Here is a 16590-nt window from a genome sequence, read left to right on the forward strand (position 1 = left end):
GGCTGGGCACTTAAGGGCTGTTCCCTTCACGTGGCTTGTGGGCTTCCCAGCGGCAGCTGGCCACAGCTGGAAACAGAATGCTAAGGTAGAAAAAAAGCCCAGCCCCAGACCTAGCTTTAGACATGGATTCAACACCACCCTGTTTCGTAGGCATGACAGTTAGGAATAGGGCATCTGGGTTCAGGGGCAAATACATGCAGCAGCTCACACCACTGTGCCAAAACTCCTGGCACTGAAAAAGCACATCTGGAGCCTGGGACCCAGACCACGCCAGAGGCGTCCTCCAGGAAGACGTTCGTTCCCCGGTGGGTGGTACCTTTCCTTGCTGGGTCCACAGGGGAGGCTCCAGCTGTCCGCGGGGCAGGAGGCCGTTTTCGAGACAGGAGAGGAAGGCGAGGAGGTGTCCGCCGGGGGGGAAATGCAGGGGGGGTCTCTGGATGCCATCTTGGCTCACCAGCACCAAGGTCCCGCCTTTTTCTGCTGCAGGGGAAAAAATGACCGGAGGGCTTCCTTGATATTTCTTCTCTCTTTAAATAAAGAGAATGACAGTAACATAGAATTTTACTGATTTCTTTTTTTACTCCACCCTTCATGTTTAAAAAGCCTCTAGTGGAATGAGGGGACTTTCTGTGCTTCTTGTCCTTGCAAGAATTTTGAATAGATACTTGGGGAAACGGACATGCAGGACAAAATTCTGTTTCAGTTTTGAAGACGTCTGTGAAGGCAGCGGATTCATAGGCTAGACCCAGGTGGTCAGTCCTGCTGGTCTGAAGCAACAGAACAGATTCCGAGTCCAGCGGGGGCACCCTGAAGACCAACAGAGGTTTCTTCAAGGCAGGAGCTTCCGTGGGCAAAGCACACTTTCCCATTCACAGAGAGCACTTTGACTTTATTCGAGAACTCAACGTGTTGATTGACTTACTGGAGATATTACTTACAATGGATATGTGATACGAATTTGAGATGATATATAATTAATTTGTAATAGTATAATAGTATAATCAGGAGCTGCGGTGGCTCAAGTGGTTAAGACGCTGAACTGCAGGCTGTGGAAGGTCAGTAGTTCAGCAGTTCGAGACCCGAGTTGCCGCATGTCCGTTTCAAAGCCGAAGAGCCAGCGCTGTCCGAAGACGTTTCCATGGTCATGTGGCCGGCATAACTAAACACCAAAGCACACGGAATGCTCTGACCTTCCCACCGAAGCGGTACCTATTTATCTACTTGCAATTTCTTGCTTTCGAACTGCTAGGTTGGCAGGAGCTGGAACTAGAGACGGGAGCTCACTCCGTCATGTGGCACCCGGGTCTCGAACTGCTGAACTACCGACCTTCCGCAGCCTGCAGTTCACAAAAGTTTCATGGTAATTTAAAAAAAAATTAATTGAGTTTTAATATAGTATGGGACAAAAAATATAATGGTGGGAAGGGTGCAAGGTGTGGGATACAACATAAAGGAAAATTTCATCAAATTTGTATAACATTTTCAGTCTTAATTCTTTGTTTCCAGTTCTGTTTCTTGGTATAATTACTAAGGTTCGTATCACTTAATCGCTGACCTATTCTGTTATGTTTCCTGATAAGAGTTTAAGTTTATTCATTGTTCTTGGTCTATTTCTTATGTCTCGTTTACTTCTGTCCTTCAATGGGTCATTTTTCATGGCACGTGTTTTTGTTTGCTGAACCTCCAGGTGGGGCCTGGAGATCACTTGGGATTGCAGCTGGTTCCCCAGACTACGGAGACCGATTCCCCTGGAGGGAACGGCACCGGGGGTGGGGGCGGGGGGACGTGATGGTCTCACGCCTTCTCCAAGCCCGCCTTCTCCAGGCTCCAGCAGCCAGGATTCTGTGGCTTGTGGGGCAATTTTTTTTTCCTAGTAGGGCTAGGGCTGCCAAGCCGCGGCGGGGGATCTTCACAGGATCCCTGCCGCGGGGGACAGCGATACGCGTTGCACCGCCTTCGCCAGGATGTGACGCTATGCGTCACATCCTGGCGAAGGCGGTGCAACGCGTATCGCTGTCCCCCGCGGCAGGGATCCTGTGAAGATCCCCCGCCGCGGCTTGGCAGCCCTAAGTAGGGCTGAAGTCTGCAGTGTAGAAAGGGAAGCCCTTTAGAAAAACGGGAAGCTGTTGCCAGGAGAGATCTCTAGATTGCAAGCCGTCAACCACTTCAGATGACGGTTCTCAGCTGCTGCAAGTGAATCGCTTCTGCCAGCCTAGGCAACCATTCCACGAACAAGCCGGCAGGTGGGGGTGATGACTCCCATGGTCAAGGAAGCTTAGGCTTTCTTAAAGGAGACCAGTCACCCAGTCCAATCTCCTTGCTCAGTGCGGGAATGAGTCAAGTTGTTAACTACAACACCCCACCCTGCTTAAAGGAGCACACACCTTTAAATGATTGGGGAAAAACATTTACAGGAGCAATTCTCGTGGGGCTGTGCCTTTAGGAAAGGGGGCAGAGCCCTCAAAGGCCCCATCGCAGCCACGGGCCTGTCCAACCCCAAGTCTCCAGGGATTCCCCAATCCAGAGCTGCCAACCCAAGTCAAGCAGAGGAGGCTTACGTCGCTGATGGCAGTGGAGGCAGACCACCTGGCTGAAGGGGACGGTCAAGGCGTAGTCCCAGTAGATGCTGCAGGGCAAAAGGCGAGAGGTGACTGTCGACCGGAGGCGCTGTTCTTACAGTGATGTCGGGACAGCACCCACCTCCCATCCCCGCCACCCTGTCACTCCCCGCCTGAGACTCAGTGGCTTCTTCAAAGGCAGCTTGGAGGACGGGTCGAGTCTAAAGGCAGCCAAGAAGCCAAAGTCTCCGCTCACACAAAAAACACAACCCTGGTCTGGCTTGGGGTTGCCCACCTCCAGGGGCGGCCTGGATGTCTTCTGGAATCATGACTGGCCTCCAGATGAAAGCGATCGGTTCCCCTGGAGAAAACGGTTGGGGAAGCGCCTGGCACCCTACCCTGCTGGGCTCCCTCCCCTCCTCAAACCCCACCCTCTCCAGACTCCACCCACAAATCTCCAGGAATCCCCCAGCCTGTAGTTGGCACCCTTAGTTTGGTATCATGTTAAGGAGGTCCAGGCACGATGCAAAGCTTCCGAATGACCTTCTTCTTTGTAGCAAACCACAGTTCACCATTACCTTTGATTTGGCAATCTATCATTCACGTGGTTTATGTTTTCTCCAGCTCCCATAACAACCTTGGGGGCACCCAATTAAATTGAGGAGCAATAGATTCAGAACACAGAGAGAGAGAGAAGTACTTCTGTGCTCAACAAGTCACTGAAGTGCGGAAATCACTGCTAGCGGATGCCGTGATAGCCACCAGCACAGACAACTTTCAAACGGGCTCAGCCAGATTCATGGAGGAGGAGATGTCCGTCAGTGGCCACCACCGGCCATGGTGACCGAAGGGAGCGTCTGAATGCCAGTTTTGGGAAGGCCTTGGCCTCAATGGCTTCTTCGTTGGCCCCTCAGGGCAACTGAGTCTCACACGTGCACACAAACACACAGGAGGCGGCCTCCGACTGAGTCAGGCCAGCGGTCCATCGAGGTCGGTCTTGTCTACTCAGACTGGCAGCGGCTCTCCGGGGTCTCAAGGTGGAGGACTAGATGGACCGATGGTCTGATCCAGCAGGGTCTTCTCTTGCTCTGATGTGGGGCCAGTGCGAACCAGAGTTCATCCATATGAGCATCATGACAAACCCTAATTGCCAGACACCCAAGAAGGAACCTGGCAGTGAGACAGGCTGCGTCACCCAAGGGAGCCTCCAGCTCTCCTCCAGGGTCGTTCACCAGCCACAGTCTGGCTTCACATCTGCCCTCAGTCATCCAGGAATGGTTCCCTGGTGGGACTCCCCACAGCCAAGTTGCCTGGGGTGGGGTGGGAAAAAAAAGGGTGGGGTGGGGTGGGGTGGGGTGGGGGGATACGTCATACCCGGCACAGCCTCTTTGTCGGGTCAAGAAAATGAGGCACTTCCAGCTTTGCTGGCAGCCGGTGGAACTGAAAGCCCTTCCCCACTCTCATTCTCTCCTGGACCCTGGGCCAGCCAGAGCAACGGGGGGAGGGGGGGCAAACAAAACCTGGCCACAGGCCTCATAGGGGCTGCAGGGTGCTGTCCCTCATGCCAAGAATTTGGGTTTACTTCAGGAGGGCTGCTGGCAGCTGCTCAGCTGCTCTTTCACTTTGTAAGCTGCCCATGAGAGGCTAACGTCAAAAGTTTTATTTGTATTGGTTTTGTTGTGCCCTGCATCACAAGTGTTTCTGTCAGCTGCTTAGAACACAGCCTTTGGGGGGGGGGGGTATAATTCCAAAGGGTCTTGCTGTGTTAGTCTCTTGTAGCAAAATTTAACAGGGGTCCAGTCATGCCTTAAAGACTAACCAGATGTACTCCCGTGTAAAGAATAAATGTTAGCTAGACTCCTGTTTCTTTCAGAGGAAGCGGTAGATGAACACTTGTAAAGTAAGCTAACAATAGTGGTGACTGGAATTGAGAGTCCTCCGAAGAAAAGGAACACGGTCCTTGTGGGACCCCCAGAGAGTCAGCCAGAAGGTTTAGAGGAAGCGTCCCGGTGAGTTCAGTCTGTGCGGACGTGGCTGAGGTACCCCCCAGGCATAAAGGCACCAGCCGGCCAGTGTCCTTCAGCAGCATGTAAAGGGGAATGCGTAAAGGTCTGTCTCTTTTTTACCATCTGTCATTTAACCAGGGGAAACCATACAAGCTGGCGTTACCTTTTCTCGAGGTCCGAATCCCCCAGCGTCCCGTTCATGAGCTGGTTTGGTGTCCATTTTAAAGTCAAAGAATCGGCAGACTGGTGAAGAGAGAGGTAACCTGGGATGGCCTCCATGTCGTCTTTCTATTTTAGAGTTAGCCAAGGAAGAGTGAGATAAAAATCAGAAAATGGGCACCCCCCCCCATTTGCTACCCCAACACTTTGATTGATTAATTTCTCCATTTGTCAAATATCCCACAGTTTGGGGGCCCAGAGGCCTAGCTTCGGGATCCCCTTGCATGGGTCTGTTTTCTGAGGAAAACTCTTTTTTGCTTCCTCCATCTTCATTCTCTCCGTCTTTCTCTCCGTCTTTCACACCAAATAGCTAACGGCTGGTGTGGTGGCTACAGGGTTCGATTAACAGGACAGTTCTCAGCAGACTTACACCCTTCTAAGCCCAGTGAAGTCAATATTTTTAATTCACAATAAGTAGTAACAATGAGAAAACAGGATTCAAAACGTTTTCTTGCTGGAAGGAACAAAAAAGCATTTTTAAAAGTAATATGAATCTAACAACAAAGTTTGAGTCCAGTGCGGCCCCTTTAAGACCCACAATGGTTTATTCAGGGTCTGAGCTTTCATGGGCAAGGCGCATTTAATCAAGTACATTAGAACGGCAGGCAAAGTTCTCTGGCTAGAAGTCTGAGCCCTGCCTGCCATTCTAACACATTTGATAAAGTCTGCAGGCCCATGAAAGCTCAGACCTTGAGAAACCTTTTTTTGGTCTTCAAGGTGCCCGACTGGACTCTACATTTGTTGTACTGCTTCAGGCCAACACGCCCGAACCACTGGATCTTCATGAATCTAACAAGTTGGGGGGGGGGAATATACCAACCAGGGTAACAACTTACCTTATAGGGTTGTTGTAACTATTACAACACAATCTAAGCAGAGTAATTCTAAAGCCCTTATCTAAAAGGTAAGCACTACTTAAGCCTTCCTCATTGGAATGGCTACATCTGTTACTCCGAATCCCCATCTTTTAGTTTGTCTTTTGATCCATTAAAGGGGATTCGAGGTCAGTAAAACCTGGGTCTCTGTGTGAAGCCGTCTTGTGCAACTCTGTCCCCAGCCACAACTAAGGGACGAGGAGGAGATCGGAGGTTCAGCATGCAGGTGGCAGCAAGGGGATATGGAGGCTGAGGCAGGATGTTCTGGCATGCTGTGTGTGTGTGTGACCAAGTTTTATTTGAATAGTGGGACACATTTTGTGAAGCAGGAAGGAAGAACTGTGCAGTGGGAATGTATAGATATTGCCGCTAGACAAGTGGAGTTTTAAGAAGGAGGTGGTTTTGTCTCTTTAAAAATAGAAATAGACAAAATATGAGGATGTAAAAGAGGAAATGGAAAACAAGGAGGAGTCCTAGGCCTCTGCCATTCTCCCCTCCTCCTTCCCCTTTCCTTGTTCTCGGTCCGCCTTCCTTCCTTCCTTCCTTCCTTCCTTCCTTCCCTCCCTCCCTCCCTCCCTCCCGACTCTTCCGTTTCCCCTCTTGCTGCCTCCCCTGTCCTGTCATTTCCCCTTCCTCCTATCCTGCCCCACTGTCCTACTTTCCCTCCTCCCGCCTTTCCCGTCCTCTCATATACCCCCTCCCTCCCTTCCTTCCTTCCGGTTAGGGAGCCTCCCAGCATGTGCCCGATCCATCCCACAGGAGGTGGGGAGGGCCTGTTGATTGCATGGGCGGGGGGACGGGGTGGGTGGAACGGAGAAGGACGCCTGGCTTGGCCCCGCCTGGCTGGCTGGCTGCAGAGGGGACCCGCTCGGGGCGGCTCTTGTTCCCAACGGTGGTGCCCTGGGGGGGGGCTCAGCCAGCCTCACAATCCGCCCCCCCCCCAGAGCACCAGAGGTATCAAGCGCAGTGTCACGAGGGGAGCGGGACTCGATGGCTTCCTCTAAGACATGAGCCATAGATGGGAGAAGCCGAAACGTTTAAGGGCGTGAGTCATAATTCTGAGTTGTTGGCATGAGTCATTATTCTGAATGAGTCAATGAAGGGAGTCTAAAATGCCACGACTTCATTTCCAGCCTGGGTCATGGAGACCCCAGCTCAGACAGGTGTGTTTGGACGCACCTGACAGGGCACCTCAATCCCCAGACGTTTTGGAACCAGCAGCCGCTCGCTCCCATGCTAAAGCAGACAGCTTATGCCTGCACACCCATCACATCGGTCCCCGTAGGCCCCACGCTGGAGAAGGAAAGACCACAGGAATCCAAGCCCTGCTGTGCGGCTACCATCATCATGGCCCAAGCCAGACCCACAAAGCGGCTTACAGTCCTGACCCTTCTGCGCTATGAGCTCAGCAGGCGTCTGGAAAAGGTTACCATTGCCAAAAGAAGTGGACATGGTGCCACTGCGATGCAGCAGTTAGCATGCGGGAGTCCCGCTTGGCATGAAGCTCTCTGAGTGATCCACGCCCACATCTGCAGCCTCATCCCCCCCCCCCCACAAGGCTGCTTATGAGAACAAAACACGGGATGATGCGGACTGCTCAGAGTCCATGGGGGGGAGGGGGGCAAAACATGGACTAAAACAAATGTTTCTCAAGGAGCAAGGACTGGGGAGTTGTCGTCCTGCGGCTACCACTTGCCTTCTGCTTCAAAACACGGATTTCAAAGTTGGCCCTCAACGCAAGACATCTGCACTTACCGGCTGGACCAGGACATTGTTCTTCCCATACAGCAAATGCGTCCTGGAATTCTGGTGCAAGGACTCCACGTAATCTCTGGCAGATGCCGCAAAACGGTCCTCCGAGGAGTTTCCACTCGACTGTCGTTTCCGTATCTGGTGCAAACAAGGCCCCTCGCGTTGGTCTCAACACACAGTCAGGACCCACCGATCACACCGGCCCTGGGAACTTCCATCTCTCCTTCAACGTACCTCAGCCCAAACAGATGCACACCCCACCACCACCTTTCCAAGACTCCGTCAGGCACCTGGATGAAGCAGGGGCCACAGAACACCTGCCTCAGGGGCAGAAGGTTCCGGGTTCAAGCCCTGGCACCCCCAGCGGCTCAAGGGATCTCAGGGAGCAGGTGATGGGGAAGACCCTTCTCGGCTGATGACCCAGGAGAAGCGAGAAGACTTGCGCCCACTCAGCCTCACCGGTCATGACAAAGGGGATGAATGGCCCTGTCCTTCCTGAGACGGGAGCTATCGGCACTCCTCTGGCAGAGCTTTAACCTTCCCATCCTTCAGCCCAGCACCCGCCTGTCTCCTCCCACCGCCAGCCACGTGAACCCCCGTGCCCTTCAGAACCGTGGTGCAGACCAGTGTTCCCTCTAAGCTGAGTTAGTGTGAGCTAGCTCACAGTTTCTTAGCTTCCAGCTCACATATTTTTGCTTTAGCTCAGGAAGGATGGCTCCTGAACAAACTAATGTATGCAGTAGACTAATTGCTGGCTCACAACTTTAATGACAGGAGCTCACAAAGTAGAATTTTTGCTCACAAGACTCCATGGCTTAGAGGGAACATTGGTGCAGACCTTCTGCATTCTGTGGTTGACCCCTCACTCTCTGCTCGGAAGGCCAAACTAGACCCAACACTCGTTCCATGTCAGACAGACGGCAGGTGCCGGGAACCAGGTCAGCCAAATAATGCCCCTCCCCTTCCGGGCTGAGAACACAGAGCGGGGGGGGAGCCCTTCCTCCTCCTCCTCCTCCTCCCCCCAGTCTGAATCTGGTCCCTGTGGCACCAATGCTCAAATGCATGTGCTCCCGCAGCACCAGCCACCCCAGATCTCGAGGAAGGGAACAGAGTACAACGCTAAAGGAGAGACGTCAACACCAGGGAAGACTCACGCCTAAGGCCGGCCGTTTGGATGGGGAGTCCTGGCGACTGTGGGCTCCATGGATACGATGCCTCTGTACCAACTCGTCTGCCGAAGGATCCGTCCAAAAGTGGTCGGCTGTTTTCAGTTTGGTGTATTCCAGTGCACACATGCCAACTGAAAATGGGGGGGGGGGGAGAAGACTGAGAATGGAATTCGGAACACTCTGCTGTGACCGGAAACAAGACGTGTGCTTTTCTTTTTGCCGTTAAGGCCCTCAAACAGAGGACCACCTCAGCCCCTGGCCAGACTAACACGACAATCTTCCAGCTACGTTTGCAATCATGAATAGCTTGAATCCCAAAGTCATACATGCAAGCACAGGGCCTGGGAGGGGATCGCCTGATGAGGCTTATTCACGTTGAGGTGGCCAGGCTGTGTCTGAGATGTCCCATCCATCCACCCACCCACCCACCCATCTATCTGTCTGTCTGTCTGTCTATCTCCCTGCATACAGAAAACTAGCAGGTCAGAGGAAATGATCTGACTCTAGTTTTCTGCATGAGAAGCTAGTTTTCTACGTGGTGCTGGGGGGGGGTCATATGGAAGAGCATTCAGTGATGTGACCACCCCAATCTATCTCAAATGGTATAGTTTGCCACCTCAGCAAGGAATACGCCATCACTTTTGGGCTTATCTTCATGTTCCACCTCACCCCTCAAATACAACAGGCTGAATTCTTCCGTCCTCCTGCTTTTAAAGGAAAACCCCTTTCTCCTGTAGCACAAAAGGGGCCACAAGGGCCTCCCTGCCACTGATGCCAGGCACTGAAGCGTCTATGTTTCAAAATGCTGAACCTCTCTAAGTCCATATTCCATGTCGTGTGTGTGCGTGTGTGTGTGCTGGTTTAGTCAAATCTCTGACCCCACACTTGTCTTAACACAGCCTGCTTCTCATTGTGAAAAGAGCTCTGAAAACCCACATACGGCCTGTCAAAGCACAGCAATCCTAAAGCACACGGAAATAGCATCTGAAGACAGTTTACCGAGGAGGCACGCCAAGATGGGCCCACAGACGGGATCTGCCAGTAAAGCTTCCTTCTCATAGTATTTGCTGGAAAAGACCAACACACACAAAACCACCGTTGAATTAAAAAGGAACAGGAACATGACACAGTTTGCAGTACAACGTAGCTAAAGAGGCTGATGGGTGGCCATACGGTCAACAAATGCCCCCAAACGTAAAAAGCCTTGAGACACCTTCACCACTTGCACACTCGTCACGGGCAGAAGTCTTCGTGGGCTGGTGGCCCAGTCGCTCAAAGCAGGGGCTAGCCCACGAAGACCTCTGACACAATTAATCAGTTTGCACATTTGCTCCACCAGCCAGCGAGGCATAGTGGTTAGAGCACCGAACTAAGATCTGGGAGTTCAGATTCCCCCTCTGCCACAGACGCTTGTCAGATGACCTTGGGCCAGTCACCCACTCTCAGCCTAACCTACCTCACAGGGTTGCCGTGAAGAGAAGGGAAGAATGCAGTAAGCCACTTTTAAGCCTCCACTGGAGAGGAACGTGGTGTATAAATGACATAAACAAACAACACAGCTACCCCGCCTATGTTTTTTTCCAAACAGGGGCAACATTATGGATTGGACGTGGGCTGAAAAAGATCAATAATGCTGGTTCTCTACTCAGCTCCCCCCCTCGCCTCTTCAGGGAGCCCGTTCCACAAAGCTGGAGCCCTGTCAGAAAAGGCCCAGGTGACGTAGAGGCCCTGTGGCCAGCCCTCAGCACAAGGCCCCTGAAGCTCTGGAACTCCCCGCCCGGCACCATCCGCACCGCTGCTTAAAACAGATCTCGGCTGGCCTGGGGCGGAAGGGATTAACCGGCACGGCTCTTCCCAGAGGCTCGGCAGCTTGATTTTATATGCTTGGACGTGGTTTGATCGTGGTAGGTGGTTTCCAGGTTTGGTAAACTGGACGTTTTAGTCTTTTTATATAATTTGATGTATTTTAAAAAAATTGTCCTCCTGCATTCACTGCTGCTTTGGAACCTCAATACAAAGCCGCATAAAAGTCCAGTAAATGTAACAGCCTGAGAGCCTTGCAGACGGCAAGTTCCATTTCTTTTATGCAATCCAAGTGCGCCAGACTTCCCCCTGCTCTCTTCGGATGGCCAAGCCAAGCCACCGCCTCTCTCGCGATGACCCTCGCCCGCGGATCCACCCCTTCAGGGGAATGTCGAAGCCCTTCCAAGAGTTATCCAGGGCCATCCCTGTTGATGAGGCTCCCTGTCCGCCTGGTGTAAACGAGCACGCACACACCCACCGGTATGGCACATCGTCAACATGTGCAAAGAATTTGGTGGCAGCAAAGAGTGTCGGCAAGTCACAGCTGACTTAGGGCAACCCTGCGGGGTTTTCAAGGCAAGGCATTCAGAGGTAGCTTGCTACTGCTTGCCCCCCGCATAGCGACCCTGGACGTCCTTGGTAGTCTCCCACCCAAATTCTAACCAGGGTAACCCTGCTCAGTGTCCCAGAGCTGATGAGACCGAGCTAGCGTGGGTCATTCAGGCCAGGCAGGGCACAAAAGAATTTAGCCCCCAAGAAAAATGACACTGATGTAACTGGCCAGAGTAACCCACTGTGCCACTAGATGGCGCATGTGCTCCAAGGCCTGTCTCCCTCCGAACAGGCAGCCCGCCTGAGCCCCTCCGGAGGTGCCAGCAGTGATGTCATCCCTCCGCCCAGGAACACGCTCGGCTTTTGACGCCAGACAGGGCCCTCCTCCTCCGAGCACTCAGCACTGGGATCTAGCTGGGCAGTCTGTTGTCCGCTTGGGCTGGCCCAGCCCCGGAGAGAACAACCTTTTGCAGTGTTTCTCTCAGGGGGCCCGCCATTATAGGTCTGTGCGGTACTGCCATGCCATGCTCATACTTCTAAATAATAACCAAATCAGAAAAGACACCGTTAGACGTTTCTCTGCTAGTTTGACATATTTATTGCTTTACAGCTGTTGACCTTATAACCTTAACTGGCTACTTTGCATATCTTGATCATCACTGCAGATGGAAGAATTTAGGCAGGGATTTAACCTGGGATCTCTGTGGCAAGCCACAGAAGCACACCCTCGGAAGCTGCTATTCTCAACACTAGTCTGGAGGTCAGTAGTTGCCATTCCTGCATCTTGGCCAGCCCTCCCTATGATCCAGGGTAAATTTAAGAGCCTGACTCCTGGATTACAAGATGCCACCAAAAGAAAACAGCGCATTGACCAAACTCCTTTAGGTCTGAGAGAGTTGCTCAACTGATGGCTGTTTAACGAGGTGAAGATGGGATGTACTAAAAAGAAGGACAGGATGGCCCTTTGGAAATCATGGGAGCCAGGAATGATGACAGGCCCCAGCTTGGAATGACAGCCCCTAAGAGTAACAGAAGTCTTCTGGGACTGGGATGAGAGGCCCCGGAGTGGAATGACAGCCCCTGGGGGTAGCAGAAGCATTCTAGGACTGGAATGAGAGGCCCCGGAGTGGAATGACAGCCCCTGGGGGTAGCAGAAGCATTCTAGGACTGGAATGAGAGGCCCCGGAGTGGAATGACAGCCCCTGGGGGTAGCAGAAGCATTCTAGGACTGGAATGAGAGGCCCCGGAGTGGAATGACAGCCCCTGGGTGTAGTAGGAGTGTTCTGTGACTAGAATGACAGGATCCAGAGTGGAATGACAGCCCCTGGGGGTAGTAGGAGTGTTCTGAAACTGGAATGACAGGACCCAGAGTGAAATGACAGCCCCTGGATGTAATAGGAATGGTCTGGGACCACTCCTACTGCATCCAGGGGCTGTCATTCCACTCTGGGGCCTGTCATTCCAGTCCCAGAGTAGTCTGTTTGAGCCCAGAGATCCTAATGGAAAATCCATTCCGCAGTTGCCTTGCAACTCTTCTTGAGCTGTAATGTATTTCAATGGAGCCCATGCAAGTCAATTGGCTTTCCTGGCTCCCATTATTTCCAATGGGCCTTCAAGTGTTTCCCATTGTTTCCAATGGGCCATCCTGTCCTTCCTTTTAGTACATCCCAGTGAAGATCCTTTGCCTCTGTAAGGAGGAGCCAGCCTTTCCTCTCACCTCTGTTGGTTCTGTGCATCTTGGTCATGATGACTGCTGTAAATCTGGGTAGTGTGTGTGTGTGTGGGGGGGGAGTTCCAATCGTTGGACTAAACGACTGTGGAACTGCTGTCTATAAACGAGACAGTCTCTCTCCCCATAGGAGAGCGTACTGCTGTGTAGACACCTCGGACCGAGCGCTCGCCTCCCTGAAGGGTGGGAGGATTTGAAGGGAAGAGCCCTTTTTGATTGTTGGGTCACCTGCGATTTACACACCTGGGGGGCCTCAGGGAGGGAGGGAAGATGGGCGGGGTTTTCTGCCTGGACTCGGCCAACGCAGATGGCGCCTCCGGGAAGTGGGGTCGTTCCGCGGCTGCAGTGCTAGGAAAAGCAGGCGTGGATGGGTCGTAGCACACACAGCTGGAAGGGGCTTAGTCTTGCTCCCAGCTGCTCGGGGGAGGGAGGGTTAGCTGAGAATCAGGGGGGGGGCTTAAAAACCATGGGGGGCGGGACCCATGGGCCCCTTGCTAGCTACGGGCCTGGCCTCACCTTGCCTTTACACAAAGAGCAGCAAACTGCACAGGCCTAACACTGTTTCCCAAATTCCAGCCAGACTTCTACTGAGTGTGGACTGTACCTCTGCTTACAGGTTAGGCATGCCTTTCATGGTCAGAGGAAGCTGCCCGATACAGAGTCAGACCACGGGCCGACTGAGCTCCATCCGGTCTTCTCTGAGTGCCAGCATGCTGCCTCCAGGGTCTCCGGCAGAGAAAAGGCACCGGGGAGCTGTTCACTGGAGATGCCTGGTGCCAAACCAGGGACCCTGAGCCCGCTAAGCAGCTGCTCTGCCACTGAGCCACGGCCTCTCCCCAGACCAGAGCCAGTGACCTGACAGTTGTCCAGCGGGCATGTTCAGCGCATCCCCCCCTCCCCTGGGGCTCTGGATGCAGTGCAGGGAGAAAAGCAGCCCTGTAGCCAGAATTTTTTTGCTGGACCTGTTGCTGGGTGGGGGGCAAACTTACAATTGCCACTGGCAGCTCCATCCGTGCAGTGACATGCTCCAGAGCACACCAAGGGCAGACTGGGGGGGGGGGGGGGGGGGGGCACATGACCAAAGGGGCCTCCACATAAAACAAATTCCCTGCCTGTAGAAAACCAGGATGTCGTGGAGAAGACTGCTAGACTTCAGTATGTAGCAATTCATTTGTGTGGGCATGCACAAGAGCACCTGTGTGTGTTTCTGGAGGAACCATGTATCACGTGAGTCCCTGGCTACAGTCAGAATCCGAGACCTGGGTGGCCCCTGCAATGAGCTTGTTGACGACAGGCGGCCTCCACCTGCAGCACTGTCTCTGATATGTGCTTCCACCATTTTGACTAAATCTGGTTTAAAATCTGGTCGAACGAGTCCAGCTAGCCCACCACACGTGCCATGGTGTTCCGGAAACTGCCTGCACCGTCCCCCTTACCTGCAGTTGTCCACAATGTACTGGACAATTTTGTCCAGGACTCTTTCAATCAAAGCAGTGCGCACCCAAATGTGCTTTATGGCTTGTGGGGTCAGGGAAGGGGCTTTGCTTGTGGCTGAGCTCTGCCTCTTAAGGGATTCTTGGCCCACTGGCTGAGGCCTCCTGCAAGAGAGGGAAAACACACACACACACAAACACACACACAAACACTGTGAGAGGAGGGCTTGTCCCCTGAATCCCTACACATTAATCATGAAGCTCTGAATACAAGAACTTAGCAAAAGAACACCTGCACGTGGCAAGCGCCATCTCAGAAGAAACATGTCCCCCTCCTTTCCCGCACAGGAGGAAATGATGCCTCCACATACCACGATGCAGCATCTAAAAAACAGGCGTGCACACTTTCTCTTTTTTTGCTTCTTTCAGACCTGCTGTTTTTACTCTCAAGCAGATTTAATGGTTCAAATTGTGTCCCTGCTCCAAGGAGCTTCCAATTTAGGCAAAGAGGGAAGGGAAAGCCAAAAGGGGAAGAATGTGCCCCACTTCAAGTGACAAATACCTGGGCGGGGTCCAGACATGACAGCCACCGAGGCAGTTGAGTCTCTGGGTGACCCACCCTTGGGGACATCTTGTCTCGTGTCTCCCCTCCCTCTTCCCATCCCAAGCCACAACCTCAATCAAGACGTCTTATTCTATTTAGTGCGTGTTTATCCTACTCCTTCATCTGAGCTCCAGCATCCGCCCCTCTTTAATTTTGTCCTCACAACAACCCTGTGTGGTGGGCCAGGCTGAGAGAATGTGACTGGCCCAGTGGTCACCCAGCAAGCTTCGTGGCAGGGTGGGGATTTGAGCCCGGGTCTCTGAGATCCTGGTCCGGCTTCCCAATCACAGATGGCTGCTGGGTCAGATACAAAAACTGTGGCTTGATGTCCACTCCCTTCAAATCTTGGTTTTTGGTTTGGATGTAAGAACAAACTACAGAGTGCCATGAAAGCTGAAAATTTTATCGAGCCACATGGAAGAGGAGAGGAGCACAAGAGAAACCTGTTTCCCAACCCCAGCTACTTAACTTGGATGGGAGGTTGAACCTGAGACCTTCTGCATGAACAACAGATGCTCTGCCCCTAAGCGGCAGGCTGGAAAATGGGAAAATGAACTTCAGTGGGGATAAATGTAACGTTCTGCATTTAGGTAGGAAAAATCAAAGGCATAACTATAGGATGGGGGAGACTTGTCTTGGCAGTAGTATGTGCAAAAAGGATCTTGGGGTCTTAGTAGACCATACACTGAACAGGAGTCAGCGATGTGATGCCATAGCTAAAAAGGCAAATGCTATTTTGGGCTGTATCAAGAGAAGTGTAATGTCCAGATCACATGAAGTGATGGTATTGCTTTATTCTGGTCTGGTTAGACCTCGCCTAGAGTATTGTGTTCAGTTTTGAGCACCACAATTTAAGAAGGATATAGAGAAGCTGGAACGTGTCCAGAGGAGGGTAATGAAGATGGTGAGGGGTCCAGAGACCAAGTCCTGCGAGGAAAGGTTGAAGGAGTTGGGTATGTTTAGCCTGGAGGGGAGACGACTGAGAGGTGATATGATCACCATCTTCAAGTACTTCAAGGGCTGTCATCTAGCGGATGGTGCAGAGTTGTTTTCTGTTGCCCCGGAAGGTCGGACCAGAACCAATGGGTTGAAATTAAATCAGAAGAGTTTTCAGCTAAACATTAGGAAGAACATCCTGGCAGTGAGAGCAGTTCCTCAGTGGAACAGGCTTCCTCGGGAGGTGGTGGGCTCTCCTTCTTTGGAGGTTTTCAAACAGAGGCTGGATGGCCCCATCTGTCAGCAGTGCTGATTCTGTGAATTTAGGCAGTTCATGAGAAGGGAGGGCAAGGAGGGCTGCCTCAGTGCTTAGTTCATGTGGGCCTTTCTTACACGCCCAAGGAAATGCTGATCATTCCTTTGGGGCTCAGGAAGCAATTTTTCTCCAGGCCAGTTTGGACAGGGATCCTGGAGGGTTTTTTTCGTCATCTTCTGGGCCTGGAGCAGGGATCACTGGGGGTGTAGAGGGGGAGGCATTTGTGAATTCCCTGCATTGTGCAGGGGGCTGGACTAGATGACCCTGGAGGTCCCTTCCAACGCCATGATTCTGTGATTCCAGGCAGAGTGGGTGTCTCAGTCACACTTGGGCAAGCACACATTTGTTTTGCATCGTGGAAAGCATTTTGTATGGTTTATGAGCTATTCAAAATGCTTCCAATCATTTCTTCTTCTTGTTGCCATTTTGGCTCACAGCCAAAGTGACAAAATCTAACTTCTTGCCTTTGCGCCTGTGGAAGGAGGGTGCTCAGCCGGCCGGCCGGCCTCCTCTCCCACAAACAAGGAGTGAATGCCGTGTTTCATGGCAAGCGTGGCTCCAGACCCCAGCCACTCGGTTCTCTGCTCCAAAGCTGTGATGGGGGGGGGGGGGGTATGAAAGCTGGAAGTGGCCCCCCT

General features: G+C 52.4%; 1 protein-coding gene across 1 annotated transcript in view; it reads right to left on the reverse strand.

The window, feature by feature from the left end:
* The window catches only part of SGSM2 (small G protein signaling modulator 2), a 131768-nt gene that overhangs the window by 36715 nt on the left and 78463 nt on the right, over window positions 1-16590 (reverse strand). Inside the window, exons 4-10 of the mRNA XM_015421912.1 lie at window positions 14100-14261; window positions 9579-9646; window positions 8565-8710; window positions 7414-7548; window positions 4728-4852; window positions 2559-2626; window positions 317-477 (exon numbers count right to left, since the gene is read on the reverse strand). Coding sequence (XP_015277398.1) covers window positions 317-477; window positions 2559-2626; window positions 4728-4852; window positions 7414-7548; window positions 8565-8710; window positions 9579-9646; window positions 14100-14261 — 865 coding nt within the window. The remainder of the gene's footprint in view (window positions 1-316; window positions 478-2558; window positions 2627-4727; window positions 4853-7413; window positions 7549-8564; window positions 8711-9578; window positions 9647-14099; window positions 14262-16590) is intronic.

The sequence above is a fragment of the Gekko japonicus genome, unplaced genomic scaffold, assembly GCF_001447785.1.
Source record: "Gekko japonicus isolate JY-2015 unplaced genomic scaffold, Gekko_japonicus_V1.1 scaffold43, whole genome shotgun sequence".
Lineage (NCBI taxonomy): Eukaryota > Metazoa > Chordata > Lepidosauria > Squamata > Gekkonidae > Gekko > Gekko japonicus.